The sequence below is a fragment of the Planococcus citri genome, chromosome 5, assembly GCF_950023065.1.
Source record: "Planococcus citri chromosome 5, ihPlaCitr1.1, whole genome shotgun sequence".
Classification (NCBI taxonomy): domain Eukaryota; kingdom Metazoa; phylum Arthropoda; class Insecta; order Hemiptera; family Pseudococcidae; genus Planococcus; species Planococcus citri.
The window spans coordinates 9222697-9238414 of NC_088681.1; the positions used below are offsets into that span (position 1 = coordinate 9222697).

The 15718-nt window shown below is 33.4% G+C and overlaps 2 protein-coding genes across 3 annotated transcripts in view; one reads left to right on the top strand and one right to left on the bottom strand.

Moving 5' to 3' along the window:
* Window positions 1-252: 252 nt before the first annotated feature.
* On the bottom strand, window positions 253-6818 carry Plap (phospholipase A2 activator protein). The gene is made up of 13 exons (XM_065366013.1): window positions 6502-6818; window positions 6240-6433; window positions 5934-6167; window positions 5719-5863; window positions 5491-5649; window positions 5286-5420; window positions 5021-5210; window positions 4564-4789; window positions 4391-4495; window positions 1486-1563; window positions 1242-1394; window positions 902-1167; window positions 253-808 (listed from the first exon to the last, which is right to left on the bottom strand). Exons 1-13 carry the CDS (start codon window positions 6627-6629, stop codon window positions 530-532), a joined length of 2292 nt encoding a protein of 763 aa, XP_065222085.1. The 5' UTR covers window positions 6630-6818; the 3' UTR covers window positions 253-529.
* Window positions 6819-10149: 3331 nt separating this feature from the next.
* Window positions 10150-15718, top strand: part of LOC135849035 (probable serine/threonine-protein kinase nek3) — a 28894-nt gene continuing 23325 nt past the window's right edge. The window contains exons 1-2 of one of the 2 annotated variants that reach the window (XM_065369172.1): window positions 10150-10548; window positions 10687-10738. In XM_065369172.1, coding sequence (XP_065225244.1) covers window positions 10705-10738 — 34 coding nt within the window. In that variant the 5' untranslated portion in view covers window positions 10150-10548; window positions 10687-10704. The remainder of the gene's footprint in view (window positions 10549-10686; window positions 10739-15718) is intronic. The other variant, XM_065369173.1, reaches the window with a different exon arrangement.

Sequence of the window (15718 nt, forward strand, 5' to 3'; positions counted from 1 at the left end):
TGTAATAACCGTATACTTATGAATGAAAGTGGCAAAGAGATTTCTCGACAAAGAGCTTTTAAAACCACCGACTCCGCCAACGAAAAACAAAATGCTAATCGAATGAACCTTTGAAAATGCTGTTTCTGACGCTGGAATACTACGCTTGAACGAAGGTATAAACCATGGAGAATGGAGATAGAGAGAGAGCGATGTTATAAAATTATCCTAATAAAAGGAAACATAACGTTGTAACCTTGCGAAATAGAATAATGACGCAAGCAACATTTTATTAGATTTCAAAATAAACAGAAATAAATACACTTTAACGCTCATACCTTAATAAGTATGTAGGTATAGTATACTGCGGTATACGCGATGATATAAAACGAAACGTATAAAATAATCGTACCTAGTATTTACAACACGGATTAATAAAAAAAATCAAGGATGACGATAAAAAGACAGATGAGGAGGAGACAGGTCTCTTGAAAAAAAGAACAAAAAAAACCGCATACACCAGATTAGAGTTCGGGTTAAGTCTGGGTATCTACGATAACAAGGCTAGTACACATTTCGAGCATTGTCTAACTTTATCCGAATTGTTGAGGAAATACTTCTCGATGAGTGATTTCTCCACACAACTGCCCAAATCCCTGGATTGCGTTAGGATCGTTCCCAAAGTAACCAATGCTCTAAATAACGCCTCCGGGTCGGTGATTTCTGGTAATATGCTTAATAAATTTAACAATATGATTGACTGGCTTTCGACGTCGTTGTTTTTATGAAATACCACGCACATATTCAGAGCTAAGGTTACCACAGCGATCTATAAAATTACAAAGGTACGTTTCAGATTACTCGAGGTTAGAATATTAGAGCAGAAGCGAACAAGCCACGAGCGTATCAAAAGCAAAATTACCTGCAACGACTTATTCGATAAATTGGAACAGTTTCCAATCACTTCGCTGAGATAGTCTCTTTGAATGATGATCAAATTCTCGCCAGCCTTGTGGCCTACCATGTTACATAATGCTCGAAAACTCAGAATCTGATTAGCGATAGGCGAATCTGATTGCAGATTATCTTTCAAGTACCCGAATGTAAGTTTATCACAGCAAAGAGCGGTGTTGGCGGTGTTATTTCGTAACGCCAGCCTTAAAATATCCAGGACGGGGAATATGAATTCTAGAAAAATTGAACAAATATACCATTAGGAGGATTATGTTGCTTCGAGATGAAATGGTAGTGATTCTCGTTACCTTTGGGCCAATTTAATAATTTCTTTAGTAAATCTATGCTTTCCGGGGTGAAATCCGAGCTATTGGATTCTCCCAATTTCGATACCCTTGTTAAATCGCTTTCACTTAGTTTAAACTCCTCGGCAACTTGGTTATTAAACGATGTTAATTTATCTGGAAATCGACACCAAGTGAGATTAATACTTATTGAGGAGATTTGAAATTGGAAAGGCAATTTAATGCTTTGAGAAACTTTCTTGTTTACCTAGTATTTGTTTTAAATTCGCCTGATCGAACCTTAAATACGTGGTTTGAGGAAAGAATTCGTTTTTAACTGGAGTATCTGTAAATTTAAATTAGAGATTAGAAATTTGTAAGTACTTGTATAAAAATAAATGCAATATTATGCACTAATCAATCACACAATCGTTGAAAGAGCCAGAGCGGAAAAGCGTTTAATGATTTGCACAATAAGGCACATTTTCACTGCAATTATGTACCATCAACTCACCACTTCAACGACTTGTACCACCACATATTATTGTATTTACCAGTTATTTACCGGAATTACCGATCAATCACTGTAATTACCGGTCATTTACTGTAATTACCGGTCATTTACTGTAATTACCGATCAATCACTGTAATTACCGGTCATTTACTGTAATTACCGGTCATTAATTGGTTATTTACCGTAAGTAACGATCATTAATTGGTCATTTACCATAAGTAACGGTCTTCAAGCGGTTATTTACCGTAATTACCGGTCTTCAAGTGGTTATTTACTGTAATTACCGGTCATTAAGTGGTTATTTACCGTAATTACAGGTCATTTACGTGATTATGGTAAATTACTAGTAATTACGGTAAATAAACGAAGGTAATTACGGTAATTTTCTGATAATTTTGGTAAATGACTGGTAATTATTTACTGTAATTACCTTCATTTACCGTAAATACCTTCATTTACCGTAATTACCAGTCATTTACTGTAATTACTAGTAATTTACCGTATTCACCAGTCACATACTGAAATAACCAGTCATTTACAAAATAACCAGTATTTTACCGAAATTATTACTAGTCATTTACCGTGATAACCAGTCATTTACCGTAATTACTAGTCATACGCCATAATTACCGATCATTCACCGTAATTACTGGTCAATTACTGTAATTATTGGTAATTTACTGTAATTACTGGTGATTTACCAACATTACTTGTTTTTTGCCTGACAAGTGACAAGATTCAAAATTCAAATAATTCAATTTTATGCAACTCTAATCAATTTTCATACAATCGACTGCTCAGATAGGCTCAATTTTATTGAAATTTCATAATTTATTGGCAATTTTCAGTTGTTTTCATGCTTACACCTCAGTTTTTATGATACTTCATACAAGTTTTAACATATTTTATTCAATTTTCATGACTTGATCAATTTTATAGGCAATGTTAAAAGATGTGCACAATTTCTACGAAAATTTTGTTCTAATTCTGAGACATTTCATAAATTCTCAATCACTTTGAATTTTTTTAATGAAATTCAACGTTGTTTTATGAAATTATACCACAATTTTGTTGAATTTTACTAAAATTTCATCAATTTTTTAATTAATAATCAAAATCTTGACATTTTTCATGGATTTCATAAATTATTGATGAGTTTTAATGATTTTAGTGATTTGTTTATAAGTTTTTGAAATTTTAAACCACTAAAAAATGTTTCACACAATTATTTTCAAATTTGACAAAATTTCATAATTTTCTTGGTTTTTACAATGGTTTGTGAAAATTTGGCTAAACTTTGATAATTTTTATATAATTTTGTCAGCTTTTTGATAATTCAAATGCTTTTTAAGTGTTCTAATGTTATTTTCAACATGTTTCAACAATGTTTTCAGAAATTTTCAGTAAATTTTACAAAATTTCATCAGTTTTCAGAAATTTGCGATTTTACTATTTTTAATATTTTACTAACTTTTTGAAAATTTATGCTGAATTTTTTCAAGTCTTCTTGTTTCATCAGATTTAGTTTATTTTTTTTCATTTTAATGTTTTTTTGTTTTTTTTTCATATTTAATACACTACTTAACACGTTTTCAAGTAATTTTAGCCAAGTACAAAGGGTTTCCATCAGTTTAAGGTAATTTTCATTGATTTTTATGCTTTTTTTTTGTGTTATTAAATCACTTCACATGTTTTTAACGCTTTTTTTTAAATGAGATTTTGCAAAAAATTTACTTAATTTTTATAGATTTTTGATACTTTTCACTGATTTTAATGATCTTTTAAATTAAACATTATTTCAGTACTCTTTCTTTGGTTTCTGTCAACTTTTTCTCTGAAATTGTGTAAATTTTTGATGATTTTTATTGATTTTCAATTTTACAAGCTCTTTTTGTAATTTTGGATCACTTTGTCCGTTTTCAACATCATTTTATGGGATTTCACAAAAATTTTACTTAGTTTTCATCGGTTTTTGATTTTTTTTTAACTGATTTTGAGGATTTTCATCATATCATATCATATCAACATTCTTAGTTTAATTTTTGCCATTTTTCAATTTTTTTTTCAGTTTTCAATGATTTTTATTGCTTTTCTCAGTGTTTTTACATCATTTTCCTTGTATTCAACACGTTTTCAATACGTTTTAATGATATTTTATGCAAAATATAGTTTCATTTGGAAAATCGTGGTCAAAACTAAGCCACATGTTGTTTAAATTTACCTTTTTTCAATTTGAATATTGAAATTTGTCAAAAAATATTTGAAAAGAAGCAAGAAATGGTCTCATCTTGTGATCTTGATGAACATAATTCGCAAACACAAATATAAAACAACAAAATCAATCTAACCCCTCCCCCCCACACTTTACGGGTGTAATAATCTTGTAATTATTACAAACACCAAAAAAAAAAAAAAATTAAAGCATTTCCTGCCAATATAACACAACATCAAACTGCTCATATTATCAGCATAATTTCACTAGAATCGATTTAAATGCATCCAAATCGCCAACATTTACCGAAAAAAAGTTGAAAAATACACGACTATTGCCATAAATACCCAAACGAAACCATTAATATCAACAATCGATACTATCGCTCAAAAGATAAATTCAAAATTTCAAAATACTATCAGAACATGAAAGGTACTCAGTACTCACCACAGGAGGAAACTTCCATCGGTACATAACGATTAGAACCGGTGAAAGGATCAGCGCCGCGGACTGCTTGAGAAGAAGAACCACCAGGTATATATCGATTACCACCTAAAAATGAACCACTAGTAAATACAAAATTGATCACGAACATTCCGGCGAGTTCGATGTTAATTTACCAGTAAAAGGATCAGCGAATTCGGGAGGTGGAGCTTGCACAGTGGGTTGAGTTTGTTTGGAGTTATTGATAATAAAATAGGCAACTTGTTCCAAGTATCCTTGAGGTAAGTTGTGTTTATGAATAAAAGCTTGAGCAGCGAACCACGGGTCTTCGGATTTATTGTAGGGTAATTTCAAAGGCCCTTTGTCATCTTCGATATCTACGTTGAACACATAATCGTACTCCTGTTTTCGAATAAATAAAACACAAGATTAGTAAAATATACGTAGGATAAGGGAGAGGTTCATTTCATGATATTTTGATTCGAGATGATTCGTTTTTTTAGTATTCGTAAGTGATCTACGTCGTTGTATTCGAGTATTGTTCGATGATACGAAAGTGAATGATCAAACATGGTATTTTCTCGATCAAAGTAACGTGAAATGAACCTATAAAGATGGTAGAACTGATCGTACTTTTCCTTCGTAGAGAACTTTTCCAGAAGTTTCAGTGGAGCCGCCACTGCCACCGACAACGTTACCCATTTTATTCCATTTTTTATCAGCCACAGACCAGGAGTAACAAATGATCTCGTTATCTTCACGTACTAATCTAGTTTGGCCATCTTTGGTACCCGGTTCGGTTAACGATTCGACTCCTGGAAGACTACACAAAATAAACTCATTTAATAAGGTATAACCGGTGAAATTCTACGATGAGATGATTAATGAAAATACTAACTCGGATACTTTGATACCACCGAGTTGTTTTTCGGCAGTTTGGGTCATAGAAGCTACTTCATTCTCGAACGACTCGAGTATCTCTTCGCTGGCATATCGACTCGGATCTTGAGAGAATATTCGAATAACTCCATCGCTGGAATAATACTAACAACGTTAGTTGACCGAATAACGTGGCTTTTACGAGGTAAATTAATCTTAAATACCTGGATCCAGTAACTACATCGCTATTGGGAAGTATTACTACGGTCCATACACTTTGAGCAGGTATAGTGATCGACTGCTGGTCTCCTTTTTGCCTATGCCACACCATACAACAACGATCTTCACCGGAACTGGCGATCAAATCTCCTCGAATAAAGATACTGCGAAGGAAAGTACAGTTTAGTAACGACTCAACGTACATATTTCGAAACAAACAACCATCAACCAACCTGTATACGAAATTAGGATGACCGTAAAGAATATTCAAACATTCGCCAGTAACAATCGACCATTGTCTAACGGTAGCGTCATTCGAACACGATAAAATTTCAGTATCGTTAATAGCTGCTAAATCTCGAACACAGTCATCGTGACCTGCAACACCATTCCATCATTTAACACATCGAAATTCACAAAACACTTCAAAAACCAAAATGTAACTCACCTCTGAGTGTTTTTTCAACGCTACCCAGTGAACTAGACACTTTAATGGTTTTATCAGCCGATCCTGTGATTATTTTACCACTAATACAAAGCACAGCCCAGACAGCAGCTTCGTGACAGCTCACCGTAAGCACGCATCTTCGCTCCGAATCGGAGAAACTCCACAATTTAGCTGTTTTATCCCACGAAGCGCTCAAAACCGAAGTCGATTCAATGCCATTGGTGATTCTACACACTAAATTCAACTTAACGCTGTATTATTGAGATGTAAAACGAGGTAAATTACTGCCAACGAATTGTATTCTACCTGTGTTTTCGTGACCCTTTAACGTATGAATTGCGGTCGGAGATGAAGGCTCGAAGACCAAGATATCGTTATCGTTTCCTCCGGTGAACACAAGTCCGTTAGGATATGTGCTATTCGGAGCCATAGCGTAAACGCTGGAGACGAATTTCTTGTGTCCATGATACGTCAGTGATTCGGTATACCCAGCGTTGAATCTGTTGATTAGAACTCGTATTACTTGGGTTAGAGGAGGAATAGAATTGAGTGAATGTGGAGTAATTACCCGTTAGGTTTCCATAATTTAGCTGTTTGGTCGCGAGAACATGAAATAATGGAATTATCGTGAGTAACGGTTAAGCCGCGTACATCAGCTTTGTGTCCGTACAAAACGGCGCTCAGTTTGTAAGACATATTGGCAGTTGGATATTTACGAAGAATGGTCTGGTTTCTGTGATGACGGAGTGTAAAAACAACAAGAATTAAGAATAAAGATTAACGCACGATAATCACTGCATCACTATCTCATAATTAATTAAAATCTGGCGCACAAAGCACTAATTGATTATCATCAAATTCAGAGATGTTGATCGCGAGGCTCATTTTACGTTCAACGTCAACATTCAACATGAATCATCAATTCAACATATTTTTCATTCAACGAGTTGACGTCATGTTCGTGGAAAATTACTGGTAATTACGGTGTAAATACGAAATGCTGAAAATATTCATAAAAGTATTGGGAAAAAATTTTTTTTTAATAAAAAAAAGTTGATTGATGAGTTTTTTTTTTTGATTTTCATTTTTATCACCTTTCACGTTTTATCGAGTATTTTTGAAGAATTTTAAGCTCCAATTTGGGAAATTTTTCTCGAAATTTGCCTGAAAAATTGTCACAAAATCGCTCAAAATGTGTGAAAATTTGAAATTTCACAAAAAATTAAAAAGCTTCACCGGAAATGTGTTTTGAGCATTTATGAAGAACTTTAAGCTACGAAACTGCCAACTGGGTCATGATATCTTGGAATTTTTGGAAAAGTATCATTCAAGCGATTAAAAAACGAGTTGAACTTTTACGAGAAATTCAAACATTTCAACGAAAACGTTTTTCGAGTATTTTTGAAGAATTTTAGGCCCAAATTTGGGAAATTTTTCTCGAAATTTGTCTAAAAAATTGTCACAAGAGCACTCAAAATGTGTTAAAATTTCACGAAAAATTAAAAAGCTTCGCCGTAAATGTATTTTGACTTTTTGAGCATTTTTGAAGAATTTTAAGCCCCAAAATTGGGTTATGATATCTTGGAATTTTTGAAAAAGTTTCATTCAAGCAATTAAAAAACGAGTTGAAATTTTACGAGAAATTCAAACATTACAACGAAAACGTTTTTTGAGTACCTATTTTTGAAGAATTTTAAGCCCAAATTTGGGTAATTTTCCTCGAAATTTGCCTGAAAAATTGTCACAAAATCGCTCAAAACGTGTTAAAATTTCACGAAAAATTGAACAGCTTCGCCGTAAATGTATTTTGAGCATTTCTGAAGAATTTTGAACCCCAAAATTGGGTCATGATATTTGGAATTTTTGACAAAGTTTCAGTCAAGCGATTAAAACGAGTTGAAATTTTACGAGAAATTCAACCATTTCAACGAAAACATTTTTCGTGTAAAATTTTAAGCCCAACTTTGGTAAATCTTTCTTCAAGTTTGCCTGAAAAATTGTCACGAAATCACTAAAAAAAAGTGTTAAAATTTCACGAAAAATTAAAAAGTTTCGTCGGAAATGTATTTTGAACATTTTTCAAGAATTTTGAGCCCCAAAATTGGATCATGATATTTTGAAATTTTTGAAAAAGTTTCATTCGAGTGATTAAAAAACAAGTTGAAATTTTACAAGAAATTAAAACATTTCAACGCAAACGTTTTCTTGAGTATTTTTGAAGAATTAAATTTTTCTCGAAATTAGCCTGTAAAATTGTCACAAAATCGCTCAAAATGTGTTAAAATTTCACGAAAAATTAAAAAGCTTTGCCCGGAAATGTGTTTTGAGTATTTTTGAAGAATTTTGAACCCCAAAATTGGGTCATGATATTTGGAATTTTTGAAAAAGTTATATTCAAGCGATTAAAACGAGTTAAAATTTTACGACGAGAAATTCAAACATTCCAACGAAAACGTTTTTCGAGTATTTTTGAAGAATTTTAAACCCAAATTTGGGAAATTTTTCTCGAAATTTGCCCGAAAAATTGCCTCGAAATCGCTCAATTAAATGTCTTAATTTTCAGATTTTTTGAAAAAAGTGTCCAGCAATTAACCTATTAAAATGAATTTAAATTTTACGAAAAAGTGACAATTTTCAACGAAATTGTATTTTGAGCGTTTTTGAAGAATCAAGAACTCCAAAATTGGATCACTATACCTAACTCGTTATTTTCGAGAATTTTGAAAAAAAAAAAAAAGTATCATACGACCCATCGAAATGGATTAAAATATTTCAGCAAAAAATCAAAACTTACTATCAAACTATTTTTGAGCACTTTTGAAGCACCTTCGGCTCAAAATTGGTCAAAATTTTCGAGACTTTTGGAAATATGCTTCGAGATCTTTCAAAATGGGTGAGTATTTCTTCGGAAGAAACGAGAAACATTTGTCAAAACCTTCTTTTTTTGGGCAGTTTGAAAAATTGTAGCTTGATTGAATTTTGGTTGCATTTCTTCGAACTATCGAAAAAGGGATACGCGTCTTATCAAAGTAGAAAGCTGTTAAAATTGTGAGAGAAAATTTATTCGAATCCTATTGAAACATTTCTAAACAAAAAAAAAAAAACATTTCTAAACAAAAAAAATCAAAAGGAAAGTCGAGTCGCTCAAAATTCATCAAAACACTTTTTTCAAAATTCTCAAAAGTCAATTAACTCAATTTTGAGGATCAAAATTTTTCAAAAGGTCTCAAAAGATATTTTTGTTGAAATATTTACGTTTCTTGTTAAATTTAAGTCCATTTTGATAGGTCGTATGACCCTTTTCTAAAAATTCCAAAAATCATGACCCCAATTTCGGACTCAAAACTGTTCGAAAATGCTCAAAAAAAACATTTTCATTGAAATATTTCAATTTCTTGTGAAATTTTAACCTATTTTGATGGGTCACACGACATGTTTTCAGAAATCTCAAAAATCATGTCACATTTTCGACTCAAAATTGTTGGAAATTGTTCAAAAAACATTCAATGCCCAGTATCGATTTGTTAAGAATATTTGGGCCCCGGCCATTTTGAAAATTGAAGGATTTCAAGCTCCTCTCACCTCTATTGTGCAACTGCGAAAATTCAAAATATATTTTTCTGACTTTTCAGACCCATATCTACAAAAAGGCAATTAAATTTTCACAGCTGTAAAAAAAAATCATTCATTTTCATTCATCGTAAACTCGTAATTGGGCAAAAATACATAAATTCGCAACATAGCACATCCAACTCCTCATCCCATAAATCAAAAAAACTTCCATCGCTTCCCAAAGGTCACGTACTCTTCGTCGATGACTAATCCTCAGTCGATTCAATATACGAGTAGGTACCTCCCAACCCCTGAGAAAAATCCCTGACACGATTCAACGATCACGGCGACCAGTCGACTACACTCGACCATCGTCGTTCAATCGTTCATCATTCATTTAAAAAAAGAAAACCACGACCTTCATCAATTTCGATGTTTTTCACTCACCAAAGAGACGCCCAAATCAACAATACTTTAACCTGTAAACATAAACACATAAGTCACATTTCGATACACATATATCTCGACGTAGGTATACCTACTATGAAATCGAAAGTGTTTTTAATTTTCTTTTTCTTTCTGTACATTACATACATATACGAATTCTGGCACCGCCAAGACCCTGGGTTCGCACTTTAAAGTACACCTAACCCCCTATAACTCTTGATTCAATTTGGCAAAAAAAAAATCACGGCGCTTTGCGATGATTTGCACGGCGGTTACTCTGCTCTTCTAATCGTCAATTCAGACTTGGTCGGAGGAGAACCAACGTTTTCTATTCGTATTAAGTACAGATATTTTAATACAGTTTATTTCGTTTCATTGCAGCGAGTGTTGTACACATTTTAAATATAGTTTTTATCATCTCTCTGCGTGTTGCTTAAAAATAAAACGTGTTCATATTCGCAGTATGATGTGATTTCGTGCTACTGTTTTTCGTTATTACTTACTTGTTACATTCGTTGGTTTTTTTTTTTTTTTTTTTTTTTTTGAATAAATGAGTTGACATTCGTATGTGTTTCCTGGTGGACTAAACTCCTTATTAGAAAGGTGAATATACCTAGTAGGTATCTTGAATCTCGATGTGTTTATTTCGTGATGATAAGATAAGATTTTAGTTACCTGTCTACGGAATTGTTTCTTTCGTAGTTTAGAATTCGAATGTGCGAGTAAAAGATCACTTTTTTCGTTTGTTTTTCAGGAAACAACGGTAGAAAAAATGATCAAAATCGATGAAAATGATCCCATCGGTGGTACGTATCATTTTTATAGTCACTAATCAATTAAACCAAGTTGATAATGAGCTGTATTCTTTATGATTTAAACAATTTGAAGAAATAATGTTAGATATTTATTCACTTTGAGATGAGCAAGCAGTCGAAGTATCATTTTTTCCTATTTGTTTATTAAAAGTGAGATTATAAAAGATTATCTTGGTAAAAATATTTAAAAAAAAAAAAAAAAAAAAAAAAAAACAGCGTTGATTGTATATGTAATTATTTGGCATGTTCTTTCTTTTTCATTTTTTTTTTTTTTTTTTTTTTTTTTTTTAATAATAATAATGATCTCGATTGTCAGTTAATTAGCTTCAGGACTATTTTCCATCATCGAATCGTACGATTCAGAATCAATTTCAGTACAGATTAGTTAAAAGTCCACTTAGAACACTCTGTTTTCTCTCTTCTTTTTTTTTTTTTTTTTTTTTTTTAAATTCAACGAGCTCACCAGCGAATGTGTTCTTATAATTACAGGCCCTCATAATCTTCTTCGAGAACCTAAACCCCACTAAAGACCCCCATCATTCCTCCAAGACAAGCTCTCCCCCTGATAAAAGCCCCACAATACCTACTCGAGCATCAGGAATTGCGAATAAAAATTATTACTCTGTGAAAACCAAGCTGGTAACACTGGTTCTGATTTCAATGAACATTAACTCGATTGTACAACATGTTAAATGATAAAATATGTTAAAAGAAGGCCGTCATTAGCCCGTATACATGTGCTAACGCGATTTTCTGACCATAGCTACCTTCACGAAATAAGCTGTTGTAATCTATAAATACCCTGGCGCTGAATTCTTCGCGTAGTTTGCACATAAAACCGAATTTTATTGTTTATATCATTCTCTGGTCCAAGATGAGAGAAAAAAAAATTGAAACCTAGACGTGTATATACGAGGGCGAAAAATTTAACGACGTCGACTGAATCTGCTCATTAATTATTTCGAGATTTTGTTCAACTCACGTCCTTTAGATACACGTAATTTGTTGCATTTTCATTTACTTTACTATTGCGTTAGTGAGAGAGAGTTGAAATAATAGAACTTGCGAAGGGGGGAGTAGAGTAGGGTAAAACTCATTACAGTGGTTCAAAAATAGCTTGAAATTTTTTCGAAAACGTTCATCTTGAAATTACCTACATCGAGTCACTACTGACTGGTTGATGTCTCTCGAGTCAGAATGAGTCAAAAAAATCATATCATTTAGCACGTTGAAAAATATAATCGTGGTATTCAACCGGTGAAATGTCATAAAATGAATAGGTAGGTAAAAGGTGGATACCGAACGAATTACGAAGGTGAACGTGTTCTGGAAAATATCCAATTTCCTCAGAATGACAGATTTTTTTCAAACACTTGTAACACCTTTTCGTTGCAAAATTCCGAACTATAATTTTAGACACATAGCGTGGTACGACGATGAGTTATATCGCCATCGCCACTCCGGCAGTGTTCAAAATTAGTCATTTAAAGGCCGCTGGTCGCTGCACTGGTCCTTATGCATGATGGCGAAAATATTCATCGAAAGTATAAACATCGCAGTCTCAAGATATGATTTTTTTTTTCAAAAACAAATTTCTACACGAGTTCGCCCACCTGCTGGTACCTCTATCTGTTGATTATATATTGGTTAGGGATACTGGAAATTGAGAAAGAGAAAAATACCGCGAACGAGGTGAACGTAGAAATAATACGTTTTGAATTCGAGCCAAAAATAATATTTTCAACTCGAATCATTCAAATCAAAGCTCTCGAAAATTTTTATCAAAGAAATCGCGAATTGTACAATTTCCTCGTTTTATGTTCCCTCGAGCTCCGGGCTCGTGTGTGTTTATATGTTGCGAAAAGTTAACACGGTTTATTCTCGGAACTGAGGAAGTTGATTTCGATATACAGAATATGGTGAAAAAAGAAAGACGAAAGTCGTAAATTACATCATCTTTTTTTTTACATAGCTTCGGTTTCGTCAAGATGTATCAATTCAATCAGAATGTCTGCGTTGATGTCCAAAATTTTAAAGAGAGTTGCGAACAAAAAGGTTATAGAAAATCGTTAGCACTTTTTCCAAACTGTCTATGTCTTTCAAAATCAAAATGCGTGAAATTTGAAGGGGAGGGGATGGGGGTTGCAGGAGATGGAGAAAATCTGCTTGCATAGCTTTGAAGAAGATTAAATGATAATTTTTCATATACCTACGTGAAAAATTATTCTGAAATGAACGAGCATCTAAAATTAATTTTCTACAACGGTGAACTTGAAGTCATTGACTCTTCTAAGATAGGTTCCTATTATCCTATTTGAATATTAGGTTGAACAAGTTCGTCCTCGTCAGGTGAGTCATCCTCTGATAAACTGTCAATTTTTCAACGTTGCTGTCTCGTTAAAATTAACTTTACGGTCCAATGGTAAAGAAGTGCTCTAAAAATATCAATTTCAAGTAGGTATATAAAATAAAAAAATGAAACGTTGTTATTCAAAATAGTCCAGGAAAATTAGATGAAAAAAAAGGGTCATTGGGAAAAGCGAGGTAGAAAGCTGAATTTTGGTATACTGGTCCATTTTTTTGTGCCGAACACGAATCCGATGAGTCCCCGGTCGTCCCTGGTGAGCGTTCTCCCCTATTGTGGATCTAAGCCCCCCAAAACCAGTATTTTGCGATTTTCTTCCCCGCATCGCATTTTAGCGAAAAATGAGGGTAAATACAAGAATCTACGTCAAATTTCCGATCTAATGATATATCAACTTCACTTCTACCCCCAAGGGGGGTGGAGCAGGAACCATTCAAATGTGAGGGGTTTTCTAAAAAACACAAAAGGGCTATCGGCGCATAGGAGGGGTGAAATGGGACCCGAGAGCGTTCGGGTTGATATCAGCATTGAAAGTGGGTACCATCGAGAAACTACCCCGTGAAAAATTTCAGATCCACACCACCTCCCCTTTTTGCGGAACCCCCTTTTTTGAAATTTCAGTAACACTTTTCTCAGCCCCATTTCAATCGATTTTGAAAATTTTTCTGGAAGTTATGTATATCCTTAGTAGGTATCCCCACAAAAATTTTCAACTCCCTCCCCTCATATTTACCCCACAAAATGGCGTTTTTTTCATTTTTTTATGCCTATTAACAATCAAGATTGCGAGGTACAATTTTGTAAACACGTTTTTTGGATGGATTTTTGGCCCCCAAACATTATATACTATATTAGAAATTTTTGCTTTGATGCGCCGTGGTGAAAACTTGGAATAAAGTATCGTAGGGGGGTGGGGGGTGAAATGGGAATTTTGAAAAAAATAACTATCAATGAGTAGGGTATCGTTTTCATATGAGTCGATACCGCTGAGCACGAATATGAACTCAGATTTTCTGCCACACTCACCTACCCCTCTCCAGAGCCCCTGAGCCCCCCTCAATTTTCACGATTTTCGAAATATAGTTATTTTGATGACATTGGTGTCGTTTTCATATGATTCGATACCACTGATCACGAATATGACCTCAGATTTTCTGCTACACTCACCTACCTCTCTCCAGACCCCCTCAGCCCCCCTCAATTTTCACGAATTTTCAAAATAAAGTTACTTTGATGATGTTGGTTTCATTGCTATGGGAAAATTACATAAGTTCATTGTTATTGTACATAAAATTTCTCGTAGAATAGACTACAGCACATGGCTCCCTCTCGAGGGGGGTAGACCCTTGAATTTTTTTCCACGCACAAAACGCAACAAATCTGTATGTGTAATTGTGTACTGCACTGTATAGGTATGCGGAGCATATGTGGCATAATAATTATTCATGATAACTGTAACTTGAGTATGTATGAGTATGTATTTTATAAATCAATGACTACCTACATAAAAAATCACATTTTCTGCGTGGAAAAAAATTCAAGGGTCCACCCCCCTCGAGGGGGAGCCATGTGCTGTAGCTTATTCTACGAGAAATTTTATGTACAATAACAATGAACCTATGTAATTTTCCCATAGCAATGAAACCAACATCATCAAAGTAACTTTATTTCTAAAATCGTGAAAAATGAGGGAGGCTGAGGGGGTAGGTGAGTGTGGCAGAAAATCTGAGATCATATTCGTGCTCAGCGGTATCGAATCATTTGAAAACGACACCAATGTCATCAAAATAACTATATTTCGAAAATCGTGAAAATTGGGGGGGGGGCTGAGGGGCTCTGGAGAGGGGTAGGTGAGTGTGGCAGAAAATCTGAGTTCATATTCGTGCTCAGCGGTATCGAATTTTTTTTTTTTTTTTTACAATTTAGGTCTTTTTATTTTGAACTCAAAATTGAGTTATAATAATCGAAATTTTTGAAGAAGGTATGTAACTTATCAAAATGACTCAAAATTCGTGAAAAGTTTCTATAAGAACTTATTCTGGAGTTCTTCAAACTACAGATATGAGTCGTAATTTTCGGTATTTTTGAAAAAATGCCCTTTGACCTACCAAACTGAGTTAAAATTACAGGAGAAACTTAGAAATTTCTATAAAAACTTTTTATGATAATTTTTGGGAAATTTCTGCTTCAAATTTGGTTGATTTTTGATTTTTATTTCTCAGAATTTATCGAAAGAGGGAAATATGACCTATTAAAGTTCAATGCCCATAAAAAGTATATTGACAAGCCTCATAAAAATCACTGTTTATCAAAAATTCAATTTTCTAAAAAAAAACATTTAACACATTTAAAGTAAGCATTGTGAAAATTGAAGAAGCTGAGTTTTTCAAATTAGTTTAGCCTTATCGTATTTCAATTCGAATACCTAAAAAGATTCATAAAATTTTTTTTGCGAGAAATTGATTTTTATTTTTTTTTTTACAAAAGTTTTTTTTTGGAAAGAAGTATCAAGTATCTTTGAAATGAAATACAGCTGAACTATTTTGAAGCAAAAGAAAGTGCTTTTATTTTTAGTTTTTTTTTAGCCACATTTTTGTAAAAAAAAT